Source organism: Nannobrachium achirus (assembly GCF_963921795.1).
Source record: "Nannobrachium achirus genome assembly, chromosome: 8".
In the NCBI taxonomy this organism is placed as follows: Eukaryota; Metazoa; Chordata; class Actinopteri; order Myctophiformes; family Myctophidae; genus Nannobrachium; species Nannobrachium achirus.
The window spans coordinates 61,613,165-61,638,446 of record NC_137817.1 but is presented as its reverse complement, the minus strand read 5'-3'; the positions used below and the strand labels follow the sequence as shown (position 1 = coordinate 61,638,446).

The 25,282-nt window shown below is 43.8% G+C and overlaps 1 protein-coding gene across 3 annotated transcripts in view; it reads left to right on the top strand.

Annotated features, from left to right (window-relative positions):
- Positions 1-25,282, top strand: part of arhgef12a (Rho guanine nucleotide exchange factor (GEF) 12a) — a 157,288-nt gene that overhangs the window by 120,535 nt on the left and 11,471 nt on the right. For all 3 annotated transcript variants that reach the window (XM_080732398.1, XM_080732399.1, XM_080732397.1), the window contains 6 exons: positions 232-332; positions 1,528-1,605; positions 3,717-3,792; positions 23,029-23,196; positions 24,516-24,603; positions 25,148-25,225. In XM_080732398.1, the coding sequence (XP_080588524.1) occupies positions 232-332; positions 1,528-1,605; positions 3,717-3,792; positions 23,029-23,196; positions 24,516-24,603; positions 25,148-25,225 (589 nt within the window). The remainder of the gene's footprint in view (positions 1-231; positions 333-1,527; positions 1,606-3,716; positions 3,793-23,028; positions 23,197-24,515; positions 24,604-25,147; positions 25,226-25,282) is intronic.

Below are 25,282 nucleotides of genomic sequence, written 5' to 3'. Positions count from 1 at the left end.
TTTGCACACATTTTTTCAACTTTTTCAAAAAATAGCAGATCTACAAGCTCGCAGCGCGGCACTTGGTGCCGCGCTGTGAGCTTGTATATCTGCTATTTTTCATCGGTTAAAGCATTCAATAACTCTAGGCCTAAATGGGTTAATGGATTGGAGGAAGTCTGCCGGATGGGCGCCCCCCGTGCACAAAGCCACGAGGCCTCGTTCATCATGTGACGTACTGATGTCTTTCAGACAACGCTGTGGAGAAGGACAAGGTGAAGCAAGCTGGTGAATGCTGCAGAAAGATCCTCAATCACGTTAACCAGGCAGTCAAAGAGTCAGAGGACAAGCAGGTGTGGTGGTCTTTTTTGTATTCACTTGTTCCTAATATACTGTAAATCTCCCTCTCTTGTTGCACCGTCTTTCACAATGCTTTTTACAGTGCAACCTCATCAAAGTTTTGTTTGTATTCACTTGTTAGTGAATACCAGTGTTGTTTTTGACAGCAAATTTTGATTTAGTTTTAGTCATAGTCGTTTTAGTCATAATTTAGTCACCTGAAAAAATGTTTAGTCAACTAAATATCATAAGATTTTATGGCGACTAAATCTACAGTTGATTTAGTCAACTAAAATGTATTTTGGCAGGCCATGATGGCATCGTAATGACCGATTTTACACTTGATTGCTGAAAATAGCAGATCAACAAGCTCGTAGATCGGCTATTTTACTGCCATTTAGGTTCTTTATAGTCTGCTCACGGCCATCAAAGTAGCTTACCTTTGCGATTTTATAGAAAAATAGCCATCCATTATTTCCAATCGCGCTCTTGTGTAAAATACAGCTGCATCGCTCACCGAGTTTTGACAAAAAACACAACAGTATGGGGGCCGCCATTACGAAGCGAGACGCCCCCCCCATCTATGATGGGTGTTGCCATCATAGATTGTAAAGGCACCAGAGGATGCTATTGGCTGCCAACGGTCACGTGCAAACGCAGAGATACATGGGAGAATGTGGTCGGAGCCTCCCGAAATACAGCACACGAAGAAGAACACAGCCGGCTGGTATTAGTTTAGTTGGCCACGCCCCCCGCAACTTTATCATCAATTTTAACATAAATGGGACCTTATTTTCACAAAACACATATAATCGTGATTGAAAGGCAATTTTTAACAAGCGATAGGAACCATAAAGTATTTATGAAAATGTTAATTAAGGTTAGAAAACGAAAGGGGGAAATGAATGGGGTCCAATGGAGAACAATTCTTTTTGCGATCGGCCGGGGGGGAAAACTAGCGGCCAATCATCAGGAAGTTTTAGTTCCGTATTGGAGTCATTTTAAATCGGCGGAACTATGCCCCTGATTGTATCACGATATATACGATATCTCTGAAAAGGCATATCGTGGAGACTTGTATCGTCTCAAACGATATTCATCACCATAACTTGCATATAAAAGCGTGGACGGTCCTAAAAAAATCATATTAGAGAAACAAATTGGATTTGCTTCCAGTTTGAACAAAGCCTTGTTCTCCTCTCCCATCAGAGGTTGGAGGACTACCAGAGAAGGTTGGACCTCTCCACCCTAAAGCAGACCGACAACCCCCTGATCCTGGAGCTCAAGGTGACTCTTTTTTTAATTTATTTTTTTCATAATTGAAGTGAAACATTGCCAGTTTTCAACTTAAATACCATGTTCTGATGTGAAAAGATCAATGCTATAGTGGGGGGAATGTCGTCTTTGTATTTCTCTGTGAAATGTTTGTTTGTGGTTAGGTGGACACACACACACCACACAAACTCTCTCTTTTGGTGTTCACCATCTAAGAAAGTAATGGCTCAAAATTGTTCAAAATGGCTCAATTAAGCTATTTAGGCATAGAATTATTTAATGGTTTAACTATTGAAAAATAGCAGATATACAAGCTCACTGTGAGGTTGTAGATCTGCTATTTTTGAAAAATCATGTTTTTTTTTTTTTAGTTTTTTTTTTAGCAAGTCTTTGAATACCGGTATATCTATTTAAAAGCAAACATTTGTAACTCAAATGTTTGCTTCTGGGTGGTCCCTGGAACAACATATTTTGAGATGGGGGTCCGCGGCCAAATACCTGTAATTTTGGGGGTCCTTGACATGAAAAAGTTTGCCGCCGTTGATGTCAGCAGAGTTTGCTATATAAGAGTGTTCTTGGTAATTAACACCCAAGGGGCCAAACTCGTTCAGTAACGAGATAAGGCCACTAGGGGTCATTCTGCCAAAAGGAGTTGTCTCGTTCCTCAACGAGACAACAAAGGGTTAACTGTACAGCGTGCTGCACGCATGCTGTGTGCCCTGTGAATGACCCTAGTCCATACGTCACACCGTGGCTCGCAGAGAGAGAAAATGGTGCGACTAGGTTGCATTGATTTCCATTCTAGGCTGAAACATAAAAAGGGCTTTATCTATGAATGAGGTGCAAAGAACGCCAGGGAAGCATAGATCTGATTGTTTTCACGGCAACACTTTACCGCAATGGTCGGCCCCGGTTTGGATTTTAGTTTCGCGAGCATTTGTAAACAAATGGATTATCTTCCTCAATCGTCAGTGGACAGCTTCCGAGGCTCTTCAAAATAAAGCGTGAGTGAACGGCGGTAGCAGCAACAGCTAGAAATTAGAGATGTTACCGATCAATCGGCAATGGATCGGATCGGGCCGATCAAAGCGTGATCGGTGATAATCGGTGGTTTAGATCAAAAGGTAAATTCACCGATCCGATCCGATCGGTGCATCCGATCAACCAGCCGTTCAGTATGCCCACTTGAGGCCATTTTGGGGTATTGATTTCCACAGTGCTGAAGGAATAATTAGTTACTGCTATGATAATAAATACTTAGTAATGCTGGTAAATAACTATAAGGCAAATATATAAATGAATTCATGAGTGAATTAATTAATTAAAGTTAAAACATTAACATTTAGAAAATATAAATAATAACTTGATCGGATCGGTGATTGATCGGTATCGGGTGATCAAACTTTTGTGATCGGTGATCGGTTCCAAAAAACCTGATCGGACCATCCCTAAATGTTAGAAACCTTGGCTTCCCATGTGTTAACATCCAATGAGGCTAGTCGCTTGTTCATACCGCACCTCGCGGCACGCTCTGCTTGAGCACAAGTAGGCCATGTGTGGCCTGCTTCAGGGTTCCCACGGTCATGAAATTCCTGGAAATATTTTGAAATTAGAAAAATATCTTTACAGCACTGGAAAAGTTTTGGAATTGAGCAAGGGTCCTGGAAGGTCCTGGAAAAAAAATAGCTATGCATTGTCTTTGGTTATTGATTTTGTTAATACCTCTGAAATTAAACATGGGCCAAATTGTCAAATATTAGAGGCAGAAATTGTGAAAATAGAACTAGAACCAGAACTAGAACCGTGTTATACAAAATTCCTCAACTCTAGTGCTCGTCAGGGTGGGGGGTCCCCAGTTAAAACATTATTTCGGGGGTCACGGCCTGAAAAGGTTGAGAACCACTGGCATACACTACCTGTCTTTGGGCATTGCACATAGGAGTAGGCGACTCGTTATTGAGCTGAATTATTGTTATATAGTCCTGGAAATCGGGTCAAATATTCTGGAAAGGTTTTGGAAAAGTTTTGGAAATTAATTGGTAAAGATGTGTGGGAACCCTGTTATAATTTTGAATTTTGTATTGTATTTCTGTTACTTCATTCTTGACCTTAATGTCCCTCAGAACCTGGACCTCACCAAGAGGACGATGGTACACGAGGGACCGCTGACATGGAAGGTCAACAGAGACAAGACCATTGGTACGTATATTGACTCTTCGAAAATAGGAAGCGAATTATCAGAAATTCGCATTAACTCATTCAATGTCTTTTCAAAATGGCAAAAGATCCAGGATGCCTCACTTCCATGTAATTCATATAGTGCACGCCCATGCCTAGATCACGTGTGTGCACGCTGTTCACAGCTTTCAAACAAAAAAATCTGCTTGGAAATCCGTTCAGGCATTCATGAGATATCAGCCATTATGTTTTTACATAATGTAAACAAAGATGGCTGCCATGTTTGAAAGATGGGGTTGGTATGGGGGTTAAACATGCAATTTCGCGATCGCGGTCATGCCTAGTACATTTTTAGAGGTCAAAAAAATATATATTTAAAATAAAAAACTCAGGAAACTCGGGCCTGGCGGCCTGGACATATGGTATAACTCGGGAAACTCTGGGCTGGCAGTCAATGAGTTAATAAAAGCGAATTTATCCTGTTTCCATTTGCGGGTGTCGAATTAGCGACGGTCGCATGAGTTGATCAGGCTGATTTTTTTCTGCTGTGACTCGATCGCTGCACAGTGCACACTCATCCTGCAAGTTTCAGCGTCCTCTGGAAGGTGGCCGATCTGCAAGCTCACAACGCGGCGCTGAGACGTGGATGCTAGCTGCTGTGAGCTTGCAGACCGGCCACTCATATCTCTGCCACCGTTGCCCCTGTCCATGCCACACTTTGCACACACACTCCTTGGCTGACAAACCACAACCTCCGCACCTGATTCCTCACATGCCCCTCTTCTAGTTTGATTGTAGTGTGTGTGTGTGCGTGCAATGTTATTTCTTTCTCTTCATGTTGGTAGTCATAGTTGCCAGCTCCCACTTGATGTCATGTGGGAGTTCAGACTTCTTCAGGCCATAATGAAGAACTGATAGTTTGCATAATGTCTTCAAAGTAGGACGTAAATCTAAGATGTACAGGTCATCAACAGGTGTGTAGCCTAATTTATATCCTCCATGCATGATAATACAATCTCCCACCATGCAACAGCTCATCCCAGACACCCTACCGGGGTCTTTCCCCTTGGGCTCAACCTGCTTCCAGGAAAAGGTCTCTGGACTGAATTTCCACAGATCATTGAAGTACTGGTTCCCCTTAAAGCCACCAAATATGTACAGCTCTCCATTGTAGGCAAAGGCTGAATGAGCACAGCGTTCCTCTGGGAGAAGGTGTCCAGAAGGCATGCTTAGCCAACAGTTGGTCTCTGTGTCAAACACTCTGATGCTGTTGTAGAAGTCTTCCCTAAATGCCCCATAGCCCCCAAATACAAACATCTTTGTTCCAATGATGGTGGCAGAGTGACCGTATGGAACAGGTGGTGGAGTTCCTCTGGTGTTAATTATAGACCAGACCATTATGGTGGTGTCCAACTTGTACATGTCATTAGTAATGGTCATCTGGGTCGACTGGGTGAGTCGTCCTCCATACACATACATGACCTTCTCCAGGACACAGGCAGAATGGAATCTCCTTGCTTCTGGAATAGTCCCAGAAATATTGGGTTTGAACCAGCTGTGGGTGTCGACATCAAAGGCATAAATCACATTGGAGTAAGTATTCCCTCCCCAGATGTAGACAATTTCTTCTACCAGCACAGCTGTGTGGCCGCCATAGTGTCTGGAGGGAACCTCAATGGGACTTTGTCCTCTTCCATTTGTCACTGGGGGCAACTTCCTCCAAAGCAAAGACTCTGTGTTGAAGATGTGGACTTCAATCTGATCCCTGTTGTATCCTCCAAATGAGTACAGCTTGTGTCCGACCATCACAGCAGCGTGGTACAAATTCTTAGGTCCTCCTTTCAGATGTATCGTCCAGTGAATCATTTCACACAGCAGCACCACCGGTAACCAGTGAAACTAATCTACAGTTTTAAAACGACAGCTTAAATTGTTGGAACAAGTTGTTGAATGACACTTTGTGAATTGGACGATTACTTTTAAATGGCAGTTACATTGGTCGTGATGTCAATGTTGTGATGTCATTGCTTGATGACATAATTAGTACTATAGTACTTGTCTGACTTTATTCTTTCCATCTTTCCAGATAAAATGTATTTTTCCACGCTACTCCCACAGTTTTGGTGGGCTCTTGGGCCATATGTCAAATCGACCGGCTTCGTCAGGACACATCTGGGTACTAAGATTAGATTAAATTGTTGAATTTATATTAATTTAAAACTTTTCCCAAATATGGAGATGTCTGATGTCATAGACCACATGAGACAGAAACAGGGGGCCCTATTTTGACGGCGTTAAAAACAGTTTTTTGGGAGATTCCGCCTTGCGAATAATGAGATGGAGGTATGAATAATTACCATCTTTCTATTGTGCGCACAACGGGAAGGTGATGTGCGCAAAAGACCCTCAATTAGTCATGGGCATGTTCGGCCGTTCATTTAATCCAACCAATCAACGTGGTGGCTGTCATTCCCTTTAACACATGGGAAGCCAAGGTTTCTAACATTTCTAGCTGTTGCTGCTGCCGTTGTTCTTTGCACCTTATTCATAGATAAAGCTGTTTTTATGTTTCAGCCTAGAATGGAAGTGTATGTAGCCTAGATCCTCCATTTTGTTTCTCTGCGAGCCACGGTATGTTGATGGACCAGGGTCTTTCACAGGGTACACAGAATGGATGCAGCTGCATGTAACCAAGTTAACCCTTTGTCTCGTCTCTCAACGAGATGACTCATTTTTGGCACAGCGACCTCCAGTGGCCGTATCTCGTTACTGAACGAGTTTGGCTCCCAAGTTGTTAAGAGCTGCTCTAAAGGACTGTTTGTTGTTGTTGACAACAAAAGCAAACAGCCTCTCCAAAAGCGGTAGAGAAGCGGATCATGGTGATTAATACATTCATTAAATGTATTATTTTGGGGGATGTCCTTGCGACTAAACAAACATATTATTGCAACCGTAGGTCGCAGTTGACTATGAAAACCGCCACATCTTGTCCGCGTATCTCTCTAGGTCACGCCTGACACTGTGGTTCCCCTGGCACATCACTGTGACATCACAGGTCTATGGGTTTGCCGCTCTGACATCACCCTCGGGCTTCACTGTGATGTCACACTTACAGAATCCCTTTCATGCCCATATATGAAATTCCCTGATGTCATCAATATTTAGCACATATCTAACAGGACTTCATATGGGAATGCCCATATATGGAGGCCACATCGGCCACATAACACAATAATAACAGAATACATATATGGCCAAGACAGATGGCCAAGACAGCCCACTATATGTGTGGATGGTTCTACAGACAGGGATCTCCATGTATGGGCATGTCAGATGTCATAGACGTCATAGGACTTTCGCATAACGAATAACTGAGTAAGCATGTTTGGGCTCTCACAATCTCCATATACAGTACAGTACATGGATCTCCATATATGGGTACCAGGGGTCTCCATATATGGGTAACCTGTCCGATATACATCACTGGCCAGATGGCAAAGAATTGGTGCATGTCTTCCTGAGGCGTCTTACTAGTTGTCACTCAAATAATTGCGATTAACGATTTAATTGTGTTTTTGTCGTTGACGATTACATTTCTGTTTGGCTTGTAGACTTTGAATTTGCACATGATGTGACACATAACCTAAACAGTAAGGGCGAGTTCCAAAGTCCGGCCGGCCGTCTTCTCAGGAAGTAGCTTGCCTCAACATAACAGCATCACTCTGGTCTGGTGTAGGAGAATGCCTGATCGGAGAGGGATGCGGGAGGTCTCTACAGATGCGGTAGTCTGAAGGCCCAGTCCGCGGCGAAAAACGGCCGAAAAAAGCAGACGCGACCGCGGTTTGCTATACCGCTACTGACCACTAGTTGAGCAACTTACACAGTATAGCTTTAACGAAGAAATATTGTAATGTAAGGGGAATCTAACCCTCTCTGATAGACATTTATCTTGGATTTAATATAAGGGTAACTGCGGGGTGGAATAGAGGGGAATCTAGAGTTGAAAGAGAATTATCATTTAGTTACAGATGGAACCGACGAGGGGAATGCTTAGTTAGAGGGTTGGGACTTACTGAGAAGGTTTAGGGTTAGCTAGGTGCTAGGAAGACTAGGCCTAGGGAAGGGGGGATAGGATCCACCCCTAGATTGGAAGATTGTGATTAGTGTAGTTTGTCGTTTGTCTTGTTTGATTCTTTTGGGTGACAAGTGGGTGTTTTTTTTTTCTTTTTTTTTTTTGCAACCAGATGTGGACATTGTGGAGGACATTAGATAGATAGATAGATAGATACCTTTATTATCCCAAGGGGGAAGATCAGTTGCCCAGAGGCAGCACAGCAGTATAAGGTTATTTACAAAGTTACAGAGAAGTAAGAAAAAGATCAAAGAAAAACAAGAACAGAGTACAGTTAAGAGCAAGGTACAACAAGAGAGGGAACAAATGATATATAAATATATATATATATATATACTATAGAAAAAGTTAAAAACCTTCCATAAGAAGGGACTGCATCACTCCAGGGAACTGCAATGGACAACTGCTTAATTCATGATTTTTTATTAGCACGCCGCGTTTCGCTCGTCAAGCTTCATCAGGTGCTATATATATATATATATGTATATAGCACCTGATGAAGCTTGACGAGCGAAACGCGTCGTGCTAATAAAAAATCATGAATTAAGCAGTTGTCCATTGCAGTTCCCTGGAGTGATGCAGTCCCTTCTTATGGAAGGTTTTTAACTTTTTCTATAGTTTATGCATGCTGACTACGACTTGCACCTCATATGGGCCTTTCGTTTGGATGTGCAGGAGTCTTTCCTCTTTGTTATATATATATATACGTAAAGTGTCCTTAACCCCTTTAGTGCCTATCCCGAACTAGTTCGGGATATTCGGGATCAAAAACAATTTTTTATTTGCTATTTTACTTACCCCGAGCTGCTTGGAGCAACGTGGGTGGTCCCGGCTCGCTCAGCGCTCACCAACGAGAGACGCTAGATGCTCCGACGATTTATTCCATTGAAAATGGTTTAAAATAAAGTTTAGACCCCCCCCCTTTTCTTCTTCTATCCCATAACCCCGGAGGGTCGTTGAGGCACCACAGATGATCTGCTGACCAGCTCTCTCCATCCCTCTCTGTCCTCGGCAGCTCTCATTGCCTCACTGAGTTTCAAGTGAGTCCATTCTCCGATGTTATCTTCCCATCTTTTCTTTTGCCTCCCTCGTCTCCTGCCACCTTGTACAGTGCCTTGCAGGATGGTCTTTGCAAGGCCCGAGGATCTAGTGATGTGTCCATACCACCTTAGTTTCCTCTTTATGACAGTGGAGAGCAGGTCATCATGTGGGCCGATGGCTTGGCTGATCTTTTGCCGGACGTCCTCGTTTGTGACGTGTTGGGTGTAGGAGATACCCATGAGTCTTCTGTAGCATCTCATCTCCATGCTCTGTATTCTCTTCTGCAGCTCTGCTGTAAGGGTCCATGATTCACAAGCATATAGGAAAATTGAGATGACAAGTGATCGTAGTAGTCTCACCTTTGATGCCAGACTGATGTTTTTGTCTTTCCATATGGGCTTGAGCTTTGCCAGGGCAGCAGTTGTTTGTGCAATTCTGGCAAGGACTTCCCGTTTGGATCCTTCATCGGACACAATTGCTCCGAGGTATTTGAAGCTTGACACTGTGTCGAGTGCCTGTCCGTTGACTTTAATGTCTGAGCGGATGCCATTGTTGTTGTTGGTCATCATTTTCGTTTTTTCTGCATGGATTTCCATTCCATAGGCTCTGGAGGTGGTGTCAAGCCTTTCAACTAGGCTGGCAAGCTCTTTTTCTTCTCCAGCTAGCCCATCAATGTCATCCGCAAAACGGAGGTTGGTGATTGGTCTGCCTCCTATGCTGACAGTTCCTTGGTGGTCTGCCAGGGCATCCGTCATGATACGCTCCAGAAAAATATTGAAGAGAATGGGAGAGAGAAGGCATCCTTGGCGCACTCCGATTGTTGTCCTGAACCAGTCTCCAATAACTCCATTGTGTAGAACTGCACTGGTAGCCTTGTTGTAAAGTTGTTGGATGACTGTGACAAGGTTAGGGCTGATGTTATATAGTCTCATGGTTGCCCACAGTGCAGCATGCCATACCCGGTCAAAGGCTTTCTTGAAGTCTATGAAAACGTGGTAGAGATGTTGTTGGTGCTGCAGATATCTCTCACAGATAGTCCTCAAATTGAAAATCTGTTCTGTGGTGCTCCGTCCTGCCCTGAATCCAGCCTGTTCTTCAGCTATGATCAGTTCAGCTTGAGGTTTTAACCTATTGAGTATTATTCTCAGAAGGACTTTGCTGGGATGGCTAATAAGACTAATGGTGCGATAGACCCCCCCCCAATGTTCACCAAATGTTCATTGTAGGCGGCGCGACGTATTCCTGGGTGCCTATCCCGAACTAGTCCGGGATATTTAATAAAATGAATTATTTTATCGGAGGCCTCAACGAAGCCCCGGTCTAGACGTCCATCCTTGGCCGGGACTTAGACTCGGCCATCCACGGGCCGTATTCGCGCTAACGGCCGAATCGCGCCGCCCACTCCAATAATAAATCACATCTTTAGACAGGATTTTCTCCGGATTGTGTCCCCAGACCCAACGAGAAAGTTTTTTGCGGCTGAAATAGCTTTAGATCGGGCTTCTCAATGGGTTAGCATTTTGGCTACGTGTCAGCTAGCTTCCTCCTCTGGACACCCATAGGATTGACCGGAGTGAAAACACAGGCCAGTTGGGAGAGGGTCGACGAAAGCTATAAAGAAGGTCAATGGAGAAATTTCTGGCACTCTAGCACCCCTTGTGGCCGGATGGCACTGTATGAGTTAAGCACAACTATCAAAATAGTACAGTGTCCAAATCAAAAGTGACCATAGCAGTCAATGCTAGTTAGTGCAACAAGTATCTCACGGTCATGTCAAACACAAGCAAAAATACCCCAAAACTACTAACACAACCTAATAGTGCAGTGTCAAAAAAGTCAGTGCGAAAAAAACAACTCGAAAGGAAAAAAGAAACTAGAAAGGGTGTCACAGCCAGACGCACATGAGCACCCTCCCTGGAAGGTCCTTAGAGGTCAGAGTCAGTACAACTATAGTTCCGTCATTGACTGGGGGAATGTACGATGGGAATAGCATGAAAGAGAAAAGAAGAGAAAAAAGTAAAAAGAACCTGGTCCGTGAACAGTATAATGTTAAATAATGTGAGGAACTGATGGTTGTGTGTTTGTGGTATGTGAAAAAAAAATAAAAAAAAAATTTTGAGTGATAAAACATTTAAAAAAAAAAATGCGGATAATGAAAGTCTAGTCGAATTTTTAAGTGTTTCCATAAAAAAATATTTAGGCGCAAAAGGCTTAATGCGCATTAACTCATTCATTGCCTTTTCAAAATGGCCCCCAAGTTCACTGCCAAGTTCCTAAATTTCTAGTGCACGGATCATTTTTTAGTGCACGGGTCGTGCACGCCCATGCCTAGATCATGCACCATATGTGTAGTACTTTTTCACAGCTTTCAAACAAAAAAATCCGATTGAAAACCGTTAAGGCATTCTTGAGATAGAAGCATTCAAAGTCTTCAAATGTAAACAAACATGGCTGCCATTTTGAAAGATGTGTTTGTTATAGGGCTAAACATGAAATTTCGCGATTGCGATCATGCCAATACATTTTTTTTTTTTATTATTTTTTTTTTTTACGGGAAAACTCGGGAAACTCTGCGGGGGTACTGTAATAACACAGGAAACTCGTGGCAAAGCAGTGAATGAGTTAAGAGGCTTTATGGAAACGCCACCATAGTCTCTTGTTCATACCACAGGTAACCGTGAGACTCCGGGTATTCAACCGTGAGAAGTTATCTAGTGGTGTTTTTTTTAAGCTACTTGTTGGGGAGATGTCAGTCCCACCGTTGCCCCTGTCCATGCCAAACTTTGCACACACACTCCTTGGCTGACAAACCACAACCTCCGCACCTGATTCCTCTCATGCCCCTCTTCTAGTTTGATTGGTGTGTGTGTGTGTGTGTGTGTGTGTGTGTGTGTGTGTGTGTGTGTGTGTGTGTGTGTGTGTGTGTTCGCGTGCGTGCGTGCAATGTTATTTCTTTCTCTTCATGTTGGTAGTCATAGTTGCCAGCTCCCACTTGATGTCATGTGGGAGTTCAGACTTCTTCAGGCCATAATGAAGAACTGATAGCTTGCATAATGTCTTCAAAGTAGGACGTAAATCTAAGATGTACAGGTCATCAACAGGTGTGTTGCCTGATTGGTATCCTCCATGCATGATAATACAATCTCCCACCATGCAACAGCTCATCCCATACATCCCACAGGGGTCTTTCCCCTTGGGCTCAACCTGCTTCCAGGAAAAGGTCTCTGGACTGAATTTCCACAGATCATTGAAGTACTGGTTACTGTTCCCATAGCCACCAAATATGTACAGCTCTCCATTGTAGGCAAAGGCTGAATGAGCACAGCGTTCCTCTGGGAGAAGGTGTCCAGAAGGCATGCTCAGCCAGCAGTTGGTCTCTGTGTCAAACACTGTGATGCTGTTGTAGAAGTCTTCCCTAAAGGCCCCATAGCCCCCAAATACAAACATCCTTGTTCCGATGATAGTGGCAGACTGACCGTATGACGCATGTGGTTTAGTTCCTCTTGTGTTAATTAAAGACCAGACCATTATGGTGGTGTCCAACTTGTACATGTCATTAGTATCGGTCATCTGGGTCGACTGGGTGATTCCTCCATACACATAAATGACCTTCTCCAGGACACAGGCTGAGTGGCAGCACCTTGCTTCTGGAATAGTCCCAGAAATATTGGGTTTGAACCAGCTGTGGGTGTCGACATCAAAGGCATAAATCACATTGCAGTAAGTCCCTCCCCAGATGTAAACAATGTCTTCTACCAGCACAGCTGTGTGGCCATAGCGTCCGGAGGGAACCTCAATGGGACTTTGTCCTTTTCCATTTGTCACTGGGGGCAACTTCCTCCAACGCAAAGACACTGTGTTGAAGACGTGGACTTCAACACAGTTGTTCAGGGAGCTGTTGTTTCCTACAAATGAGTACAGCTTGTGTCCGACCACCACAGCATCGTGGTAGAATTTATTAGGTCCTCCTTTCAGATGTATCGTCCAGTGAATCATTTCACACAGCAGCAACACCTTGAACCAGTGAAACTAATTTACAGGATATCTTTTAAACGACAGCTTAATTAGTTGGAACAAGTTGTTGAATGACACTTTGTGAATTGGACGATTACTTTTAAATGACAGTTAGATTGGTCGTGATGACAATGCTGTGATGTCATTGCGTGATGACATAATTAGTACTATAGTACTTGTCCTTCCATCTTTCCAGATAAAAAGTATTTTGCCATGCTGCTCCCACAATTTTGGTGGGCCCTTGGGCCATATGTCAAATCGACCGGCTTCGTCAGGACACATCTGGGTACTAAGATTAGATTAAATAGTTTAATTTATATTAATTTAAAACTTTTCCCAAATATGGAGATGTCTGATGTCTGATGTCATAGACCACATGAGACTGAAACAGGGGGCCCTATTTTGACGGTGTTAAAAACAGTTTTTAGGGAGATTCCGCCTTGCGAATAATGAGATGGAGGTATGAATAATTACCATCTTTCTATTATGAGCGTGGTATTGTGCGCACAACGGGAAGGTGATGTGCGCAAAAGAAGGTGGCCGATCTGCAAGCTCACAACGCGGCGCGGAGACGCGGATGCTAGCTGCTGTGAACTTGTAGACCGGCCACTTTTGGCACGCAACACTGTGTGATGAGGAAGGGTTAGCTACAGATGGCTTGACTCCAGGAGGTGAAAATGGGAGGAATTTACACACGGTTTGTGTCACTCCGTGTGTAACAAACAACCAGTTTGTTTTGTGGGCTAATGCTATACAATGGACGTTAAGCGACAGGGGAAAGTTGGAGGACGATATGGTCCCAGAACGTCATCATTTATTTGCATTTATTGTCTGACACGTTTCCATTCACAAATGAGCATTTAGTTTATTCGATAAAGCCTCAAAATCCACCTCCAAGTGGATAAAAGTTTTTGCGGATAATTAAAGTTAAGTCGAATTTTGAAGTGTTTCCATAAAAATAAGCGCAAAAGGCTTAATGTGCATTAACCCATTTGCTGCTCCAGACATGAAAGGGTTAAATGTCCAGCGTGCCGTGCGTCTCTTATTTTGAAGGCCAGAAGAAGATCGAGCTAACTAAACGAATTCCTACTTGACGGAGATTCACCCGGAAGTACTTGTGGTCGAAATGTAAACAGGGGTGGAAGATGGATCCCTTTATACTTTTGCTATTTTAGCGACAATCCAATGCCATCCTTGGCATCAAAAGTGTTTTTTGGAGAAAATGGACTATAAAGATGAGAAAGACCGTTGGCTTCCATGTTATGGGATCACTATTGTGTGCACGTGGATGCGCGATGATGATGAATCGGCGACTCCACCAGTGCCAGCACTTTTCAACAGACGGTACGTAGCCATTGCCAGCTTTACTGTATATACAGTAAATAGCCCGCGTATACGCGGGATCGGCACTCTAGATACCTTTTAATATTTCACGAGTATACGCGAGATCTGCATCAAATGAGTTAAGAGTCTTTATGGAAACGCCACCATAGTCTCTTGTTCATACCACAGGTAACCGTGAGACTCCGGGTATTCAACCGTGAGAAGTCATCTAGCGGTGTTTTTTGAAGCTACTTGTTGGGGAGATGTCAGTCCCACTTTTTCCCCAACTCTCATATCTCTGCCACCGTTGCCCCTGTCCATGCCAAACTTTGCACACACACTCCTTGGCTGACAAACCATAACCTCCGCACCTGATTTCTCACATGCCCCTCTTCTAGTTTGATTGTAGTGTGTGTGTGTTCGCGTGCGTGCGTGCGTGCCTGCGTGCGTGCATGCAATGTTATTTATTTCTCTTCATGTTGGTAGTCATAGTTGCCAGCTCCCACTTGATGTCATGCGGGAGTTCAGACTTCTTCAGGCCATAATGAAGAACTGATAGTTTGCATAATGTCTTCAAAGTAGGACCTAAATCTAAGATGTACAGGTCATCAACAGGTGTGTAGCCTAATTTATATCCTCCATGCATGATAATACAATCTCCCACCATGCAACAGCTCATCCCATACATCCCACAGGGGTCTTTCCCCTTGGGCTCAACCTGCTTCCAGGAAAAGGTCTCCGGACTGAATTTCCACAGATCATTGAAGTACTGGTTCCCCTTAAAGCCACCAAATATGTACAGCTCTCCATTGTAGGCAAAGGCTGAATGAGCACAGCGTTCCTCTGGGAGAAGGTGTCCAGAAGGCATGCTTAGCCAACAGTTGGTCTCTGTGTCAAACACTCTGATGCTGTTGTAGAAGTCATCCCCATTGCCCCCAAATACAAACATCTTTGTTCCAATGATGGTGGCAGAGTGACAGTATGAAGCAAGTGGTGGAGTTCCTCTTGTGTTAATTAAAGACCAGACCATTATGGTGGTGTCCAACTTGTACATGTCATTAGTAATGGTCATCGACTGGGTGAGTCGTCCTCCATACACATACATGACCTTCTCCAGGACACAGGCAGAATGGAACCTCCTTGCTTCTGGAATAGTCCCAGAAATACTGGGTTTGAACCAGCTGTGGGTGTTGACATCAAAGGCATAAATCACATTGGAGTCAGGATACCCTCCCCAGATGTAGACATTTTCTTCTACCAGCACAGCTGTGTGGCCGCCATAGTGTCTGGAGGGAACCTCAAAGGGACTTTGTCCTCTTCCATTTGTCACTGGGGGCAACTTCCTCCAACGCAAAGACACTGTGTTGAAGACGTGGACTTCATTGAAGATGTGGACTTCAATCTGATCCCTGTTGTATCCTCCAAATGAGTACAGCTTGTGTCCGACCATCACAGCAGCGTGGTACAAATTCTTAGGTCCTCCTTTCAGATGTATCGTCCAGTGAATCATTTCACACAGCAGCACCACCGGGAACCAGTGAAACTAATCTACAGTTTTAAAACGACAGCTTAAATTGTTGGAACAAGTTGTTGAATGACACTTTGTGAATTGGACGATTACTTTTAAATGGCAGTTACATTGTCGTGATGTCAATGTTGTGATGTCATTGCTTGATGACATAATTAGTACTAATAGTACTTGTCCGACTTTATTCTTTCCATCTTTCCAGATAAAATGTATTTTTCCACGAAAAATTGAATTTTTCGTGTTGAATTTATATTAATTTAAAACTTTTCCCAAATATGGAGATGTCTGATGTCATAGACCACATGAGACAGAAACAGGGGGCCCTATTTTGACGGCGTTAAAAGTTTTTTTGGAGATTCCGCCTTGCGAATAATGAGATGGAGGTATTACCATCTTTCTATTGTGCGCAGAACGGGAAGGTGATGTGCGCAAAAGACCCTGAATTAGGGTCGTTTCACACTCTAATAAAGAGCCTAACTAATTTCGGTTCGGGAGGGCTCCCCGACCCGAAATTGTTTAGGTTCGGGGGGAGTTCATCCATACTTTCTTAACGGCTAGTGCCGAAGTCGCTTGTAAATATTGGAGGTCCGTGGGATGACAACGTTTGTGGCCGATGAATGAGCATTGCAGGGCGGATACATATTTGACTGAATGACTGGAGGTCCAGTGAGTAGCAGCTCCAGTAGGCAGCAGCACCAGCGGGGTCTCTTCTCTCTCTCTCTCTCTCACTCACTCACACTCACAAACAAGCTCTGTCAAAAACATTTAATTTACAAGCTCACATTATAGACGTGCCGCCTTCCTTGCTGCATGCATGTCATCACACAGTCACAACTCGTCGTGGAAAACCTATCAACACGGAACACTAGCAATTAGCAAAGTTGTGTTTAAGCACTTCTTTTGTCTTTAAAACGGTCGGCGACGCGTTAGCGATACACGCAGCAAAGCTGTGTGTGTGTGTGTGTGTGTGTGTGTGTGTGTGTGTGTGTGTCTCGCGCGCCTCCCAGCGAGAACCTGACAATGTATCCACTCTGCGACGATCAATACACGGCCAGACAAGCATTGGAAGTCGGCGTGCCTCCCTCCCAAACGACCGCTGTTTCATTGGCTTCACAGCCGAAAATATGAACTTGGAGCCGGGATGAATGAATGAGAAGACACCGCTGAGTACCGAAATTAAGTCGGGAGGTCACAACATTTCTCCAGCACCGTGGAGCCGAATTTAGTCGGTTGACGCCCCCCCGAACCGGGGGAGCAAACCATATTTGGGTTCGCCTAGTGCCGAACCGAAATTAGTTAGGCTCCTTATAACGGTATGAATCGACCCTTAGTCATGGGCATGTTTGGCCGTTCATTTAATCCAACCAATCAACGTGGTGGCTGTCATTCCCTTTAACACATGGGAAGCCAAGGTTTCTAACATTTCTAGCTGTTGCTGCTGCCGTCGTTCTTTGCACCTTATTCATAGATAAAGCTGTTTTTATGTTTCAGCCTAGAATGGAAGTGTATGTAGCCTAGATCATCCATTTTGTTTCTCTGCGAGCCACGGTATGACGTATGGACCAGGGTCTTTCACAGGGTACACAGAACGGATGCAGCTGCATGTAACCAAGTTAACCCTTTGTCTCGTCTCTCAACGAGATGACTCATTTTTGGCACAGCGACCTCCAGTGGCCGTCTCTCGTTACTGAACGAGTTTGGCTCCCAAGTTGTTAAGAGCTGCTCTAAAAGGCTGTTAGTTGTTGTTGACAACAAAAGCAAACAGCCTCTCCAAAAGCGGTAGAGAAGCGGATCATGGTGATTAATACATTCATTAAATGTATTATTTTGGGGGATGTCCTTGCCACAAAACAGACATATTATTGCAACCGTAGGTCGCAGTTGACTATGAAAACCGCCACATCTTGTCCGCATATCTCTCTAGGTCACGCCTGACACTGTGGTTCCCCTGGCACATCACTGTGACATCACAGGTCTATGGGTTTGCCGCTCTGACATCACCCTCGGGCTTCACTGTGATGTCACACTTACAGAATCCCTTTCATGCCCATATATGAAATTCCCTGATGTCATCAATATTTAGCACATATCTAACAGGACTTCATATGGGAATGCCCATATATGGAGGCCACATCGGCCACATAACACAATAACAGAATACATATATGGCCAAGACAGATGGCCAAGACAGCCCATTATATGTGTGGATGGTTCTACAGACAGGGATCTCCATGTATGGGCATGTCAGATGTCATAGACGTCATAGGACTTTCGCATAACGAATAACTGAGTAAGCATGTTTGGGCTCTCACAATCTCCATATACAGTACAGTACATGAATCTCCATATATGGGTACCAGGGGTCTCCATATATGGGTAACTGGTCCGATATACATCACTGGCCAGATGGCAAAGAATTGGTGCATGTCTTCCTGAGGCGTCTTACTAGTTGTCACTCAAATAATTGCGATTAACGATTTAATTGTGTTTTTGTCGTTGACGATTACATTTCTGTTTGGCTTGTAGACTTTGAATTTGCACATGATGTGACACATAACCTAAACAGTAAAGCCCTTAAAACGGACAATTCAATTTTTTTAAAAGAAAACGATGATTCTCTATGACCTCATGCACACCGGCTCTGAATTAGCCGTGCAACGAGTGGCTGCCGCCGTGCGTTTTTTTCTCGATCGAACCCAGTTCGATTTGTGCGTCTTGTCGCATGCGGTAAAAAACTCATCACTCCTTTTATGACTCCTTTTTGGATCCGCAGCGCCAATTCCGCACAGCCTTGCACACCAAATCCAATGCGTTTTATTCATGCCGCAAACGAAAAAAACGCAACTGTCCTGTGTGCAAAGGGCTTAAGGGCGAGTGCCAAAGTCCGGCCGGCCGTCTTCTCAGGAAGTAGCTTGCCTCAACATAACAACAGCATCACTCTGGTCTGGTGTAGGAGAATGCCTGATCGGAGAGGGATGCCAGAGGTCTCTACAGATGCGTCTCGGCGAGGCGAGAAGGATGCGGTGGTCTGAAGGCCCAGTCCGCGGCGAAAAAAAGCAGACGCAACGCGGTTTGCTATACCGCTACTGACCACTAGTTGAGCAACTTACACAGTATAGCTTTAGCGAAGAAAGATTGTAATGTAAGGGGAATCTAACCCTCCCTGATAGAAATTTATGTTGGATTTAATATAAGGGTAACTGCGGGGTGGAATAGAGGGGAATCTAGAGTTGAAAGAGAATTATCATTTAGTTACAGATGGAACCGACGAGTGGAATGCTTAGTTAGAGGGTTGGGACTTACTGAGTAGGTTTAGGGTTAGCTAGGGGCTAGGACGACTAGGCCTAGGGAAGGGGGGATAGGATCCACTCCTAGATTGGAAGATTGTGATTAGTGTAGTTTGTCTTGTTTGATTTTTTTGGGTGACAAGTGGGTGTTTTGTTTTGTATTTTTTTCTTTTTTTTGTGGCAACCAGATGTAGACATTGTGGAGGACATTAGATAGATACGGTAGATAGATAGATAGATAGATAGATAGATAGATAGATACCTTTATTATCCCAAGGGGGAAAATCAGTTGCCCAGAGGCAGCACAGCAGTATAAGGTTATTTACAAAGTTACAGAGAAGTAAGAAAAAGATAAAAGAAAAACAAGAACAGAGTACAGTAAAGAGCAAGGTACAACAAGAGAGGGAACAAATAATATATAAATATATATATACGTAAAGTGTCCTTAACAATTTTGCTGCCATTTTAAACATAGCTGTAGTAAGCAGCTGCCAAATTGTCCTTACCTTTTAACGTGGGCACGCGCACGCATCGTGCACAATCTGTGCGCGACTCATCTAGTAGACGTGTAGACTCGGTGACAGATTTCGAATAAAAAAAACCCCATTGAAATAGACATATCCGTTGCCACGCTGTATCCCTGCTTATCCGCCAGTGTTTACATGAAAAAACATTGAAAAAAGCCAGCTGTGCGCTATGGTAACATGTGGACACGTTCGCGCACAAAACGCACGATATGTGCGGGGATCATAATCCAGGCGTGTAGAGACTGGATCAAAGTTTCCAAACGCAAAAATCGGATCGAAAAACTAGCTTTCCATCGCCGAGTAGCTTCCTCTTCTGTTACAATGTAAACCAACGGAGGCGGGACTATGGCCCAGGCGCAGACCGGATACGGAAAGCTAGATCCGGTCCAGACCGGAAATGACCGGATACAGTTAGGGGGGCGGGCCTAAAGAGCCAGAATCAGCTAAAATCAGCGATAATACTTTTAATCCTTTCATAATGATTAAAGCTAATTAAACTTCCGGGATCAACGGGCATGGCACCGCGGTACAGCGGGAAATCTCCGGTTTCGACGGGGATCGCAGAGTATGAGTTAAGCACAACTATCAAAATAGTACAGTGTCCAAATCAAAAGTGACCATAGCAGTCAATGCTAGTTAGTGCAACAAGTATCTCACTGTCATGTCAAACACAAGCAAAAATACCCCAAAACTACTAACACAACCTAATTGTGCAATGTCAAAAAAGTCAGTGCGAAAAAAACAACTCGAAAGGAAAAAAGAAACTAGAAAGGGTGTCACAGCCAGACGCACATGAGCACCCTCCCTGGAAGGTCCTTAGAGGCCAGAGTCAGTACAACTATAGTTCCGTCATTGACTGGGGGAATGTACGATGGGAATAGCATGAAAGAGAAAAGAAGAGAAAAAAGTCAAAATAACCTGGTCCGTGAACAGTATAATGTTAAATAATGTGAGGAACTGATGGTTGTGTTTGTGGTGTGTGAATTCTTTTTTTTTTGAGTGATACATTTTTTTTATAATGAAATATAAAATTATAATGAAAGTCTAGTCGAATTTTTAAGTGTTTCCATAAAAAAATATTTAGGCGCAAAAGGCTTAATGCGCATTAACTCATTCATTGCCTTTTCAAAATGGCCCCCAAGTCCACTGCCAAGTTCCTAAATTTCTAGTGCACGGATCAATTTTTAGTGCACGGATGGTGCACGCCCATGCCTAGATCATGCACCATATGTGTAGTACTTTTTCACAGCTTTCAAACAAAAAAATCCGATTGAAAACCATTCAGGCATTCTTGAGATAGAAGCATTCAAAGTCTTCAAATGTAAACAAACATGGCTGCCATTTTGAAAGATGTGTTTGTTATGGGGCTAAACATGAAATTTTGCGATTGCGATCATGCCTAATACATTTTTTTTTTTTTTCTTTTTTTTTTTTTTTCGGGAAAACTCGGGAACTCGGCCATGACAGTATGGGGGTACTGTATAATAACACAGGAAACTCGTGGCAAAGCAGTGAATGAGTTAAGAGGCTTTATGGAAACGCCACCATAGTCTCTTGTTCATACCACAGGTAACCGTGAGACTCCGGGTATTCAACCGTGAGAAGTTATCTAGTGGTGTTTTTTTTAAGCTACTTGTTGGGGAGATGTCAGTCCCACCTCCGCACCTGATTCCTCTCATGCCCCTCTTCTAGTTTGATTGTTGTGTGTGTGTGTGTGTGTGTGTGTGTGTGTGTGTGTGTGTGTGTGTGTGTGTGTGTGTGTGTGTGTGTGTGTGTGTGTGTGTGTGTGTGTGTGTGTGTGTGTGTGTGTGTGTGTGTGTGTGTTCGCGTGTGTGTGTTCGCGTGCGTGCGTGCAATGTTATTTCTTTCTCTTCATGTTGGTAATCATAGTTGCCAGCTCCCACTTGATGTTATGTGGGAGTTCAGACTTCTTCAGGCCATAATGATGAACTGATAGTTTGCATAATGTCTTCAAAGTAGGACGTAAATCTAAGATGTACAGGTCATCAACAGGTGTGTTGCCTAATTTATATCCTCCATGCATGATAATACAATCTCCCACCATGCAACAGCTCATCCCAGACACCCTACCGGGGTCTTTCCCCTTGGGCTCAACCTGCTTCCAGGAAAAGGTCTCTGGACTGAATTTCCACAGATCATTGAATACTGGTTGCTCTTCCCGTACCAACCAAATATGTACAGCTCTCCATTGTAGGCAAAGGCTGAATGAGAAAAGCGTTCTTCTGGGAGTCGGTGTCCAGAAGGCATGCTCAGCCAGCAGTTGGTCTCAGTGTCAAACACTCTGATGCTGTTGTAGAAGCTGCCCCCATAGCCCCCAAATACAAACATCTTTGTTCCAATGATGGCGGCAGAGTGACGGTCTGAAGCATGTTGTGGTGCTCCTCTGGTGTTAATTAAAGACCAGACCATTATGGTGGTGTCCAACTTGTACATGTCATTAGCACTGTCTTTAGTCAGCTGGGTGCGTCCTCCATACACATACATGACCTTCTCCAGGACACAGGCTGAGTGTAACCTTCTTGCTCCTGGAATAGTCCCAGAAATATTGGGTTTGAACCAGCTGTGGGTGTCAACATCAAAGGCATAAAGCACATTGCAGTAAGGCTTCCCTCCCCAGATGTAGACAATTTCTTCAACCAGCACAGCTGTGTGGCTATGGCGTCCGGAGGGAACCTCAATGGGACTTTGTCCTCTTCCATTTGTCACTGGGGGCAACTTCCTCCAACGCAAAGACACTGTGTTGAAGATGTGGACTTCAATCTGATCCCTGTTGTTCAGGTAGTTCTTGTATCCTCCAAATGAGTACAGCTTGTGTCCGACCACCACAGCAGCTTGGTGGGAATTCTTAGGTCCTCCTTTCAGATATATCGTCCAGCGAATCATTTCACACAGCAGCACCACCTTGAATCAGTGAAACTAATTTACAGGATATGTTTTAAACGACAGCTTAATTTGTCGGAACAAGTTGTTGAATGACACTTTGTGAATTGGACGATTACTTTTAAATTACATTGGTCGTGATGGCAATGCTGTGATGTCATTGCGTGATGACATAATTAGTACTATAGTACTTGTCTTTCCTGATAAAAAGTGTTTTAGCACGCTACTCCCACAGTTTTGGTGGGCTCTTGGGCCATATGTCAAATCGACCGGCTTTGTCATTGTTTATTTTGACTGAAGTTGAGCGCTCGTAGGGGCTGAGAAAACATAGTCTATTCATTTGCCGGGTCTGTCAGAGCGTCACTGGAGGTGACGCGATGGCCCAGAGCTACCCTAGGGGTACACGTACCCCCATTTGAGAAACACTGGATTAGACGATGATGTAATAAGTGTGACAGGCCTAAGCTACTAACAACCTCTGGCCGTGTTTCTTGTTGTGTGCAGAGTTGTACACCCTCCTCCTGGAGGACATCCTGGTGCTGCTGCAGAAGCAGGACGAGCGTCTGATCCTGAAGTGCCACAGCAAGAACCTGGCGGGCACCGCCGACACCAAGCACATCTTCAGCCCCATCATCAAGCTCAACACGGTGCTGGTGCGCTCAGTCGCCACAGGTCTGTATACATCCGATATCGGTCAGAGCTGTCAGTTTCCGCTCTAAAATCCCATATCGAATTTCATTTCATTTATTTTTATACATTTTCGAAAATAGTCGAATAGTTTATATGATATATAATTATATCAACCCATTTAGGCCTAGGATTATTGACTGCTTTAACTATTGAAAAATAGCAGATATACAAGCTCACAGCGCGGCACCGAGTGCCGCGCTGCGAGCTTGTAGATCTGCTATTTTTGGAAAATCGTGGAAATTTGAGTTTTGACCTTATAGAATTTTAACACATCGGATGCCCACGTGATCTCTGACGTCTAATTTGCTGGTGCCCATGGCAACGCGTCATTTTACCTACCGGCGAGAGTACTGGCGAGAAAAGTAATCCGAGTAAATGTAATCCGAGTATGTCCTGTTTATTTCGCGAAAATCTTTTCTTTCAGTCAGGACCGTTTTTTATCATTTCTAAGCCACAGTGTTTGTGTTACGGCATGTAGAAGAGGCTGCCGTTTTGAGAAAAAAATGAAAAAAGGAAGGGAATCCGGAGAAAACAGCACTTTTGTGCAGCCGGTAAACAGGAAGTCAACGAGCCACACAGCACGTCCGGGTGACGTAATTGCGCGCTGCATGTTGGGAAATGGAGTTGTTTCATCACCGCGGTAGCCAAGTGCAGTAGCTACAGTACAGTATAGTTTACTGTACAACGCGTCAAACACGTCGTTGGGCACTCGTAAAGATCAAAGAGATTGACGCGTAGACACCACGTGGGCACCCGATGTGTTAAATTCTATGTCTAGTGTCTTTTGAATCCTTCCAAGGTTTTTTGAAAAAAAACTGTTTTTATGTCAGCAATCTGGCCAGCCATCGTCAAAGAAAAGGTTCTTTTCACTTAACTGGAGCTCAGTTAGTCTGTTCTTGAGGGACTACTATGTCAGTGGTTCTCAAACCTTTTCATGTGAAGGACCCCCAAAATGATATTTATTTGGCCACGGACCCCCATCTCAAAATATTTAGTTCCAGGGACCCCCCAAAAGCAAAATTTGAGTTATCAATGTTCGCTTTGAAAAATACATACAATATTTGCACACATTTTCACGACTTTTTCAAAAATAGCAGATCTACAAGCTCACAGCGCGTCACTCGGTGCCGCACTGTGAGCTTGTATATCTGCTATTTTTCACTGGTTAAAGCATTGAATAATTCTAGGCCTAAATGGGTTAAACAAAAAAATATATTCTTGTTAACAAAAATAAATTTCTTCTTGCTCCAGATTTAATCAAATAAAGTCAATATAAATGGAACATTTCTGTGTCCCTCCAGACAACAAGTCTTTCTTCGTCCTCTCCATGTCGGAGAACGGAGCTCAGATCTACGAGCTCATGGCGCCCACCGTCTCCGACCAGAGAACGTGAGTCCTCCTCCTCGTGTTCTAATGCAGTGGCTCTGAATCCTTTTCACTTCAACGATCCCCAAGTCTCCTACGCCAGTGGTTCTCAACCTTTTCAGGCCGCTGCGCCCAAAATAATCATATTTTAAATTGTATCTGGGGACCCCCCCACCCTGACTAAGAGTTACATTTTGTATAAGACGGTTCTATTGTGAAAATAGCAGATCTACATGCTCACAACGCCTCATGTAGATCTGCTATTTTCACAATTGCTGCCTCTAATATTTCACAATTTGGTCAACGTTTAATTTGTCATTTTAGAAATATTAAAAAGTCCTTAAATTGTCACTTTAGAAATGTGCATAGACCCTCTATACACTTAATCTTTATGTTGGTTTGTTTACTGTTGAGTGAGAGAACAACGTTGCACATTAAGTTAATCATCTGGGGACCCCCCCCCCCAAAATCATTTGGGGACCATTTAGCTGGGAACCGCCTCAATGCGGACCCCACTTTGAGATCCACTGGTCTAATGATTTGTGTCTTCTCTCCCTCCCTCCACCAGGTGGCAGCGCCTAATAACCCAGAGAGCCGATGCCATGAAGGTCAAGCCGCACAGCGTCATACCCTTACCTCAGACAGAGTACGCTGCCCTTTTTATCCTCCTGGTGAATTGATCCGTCACAAAGTGATTTCCACG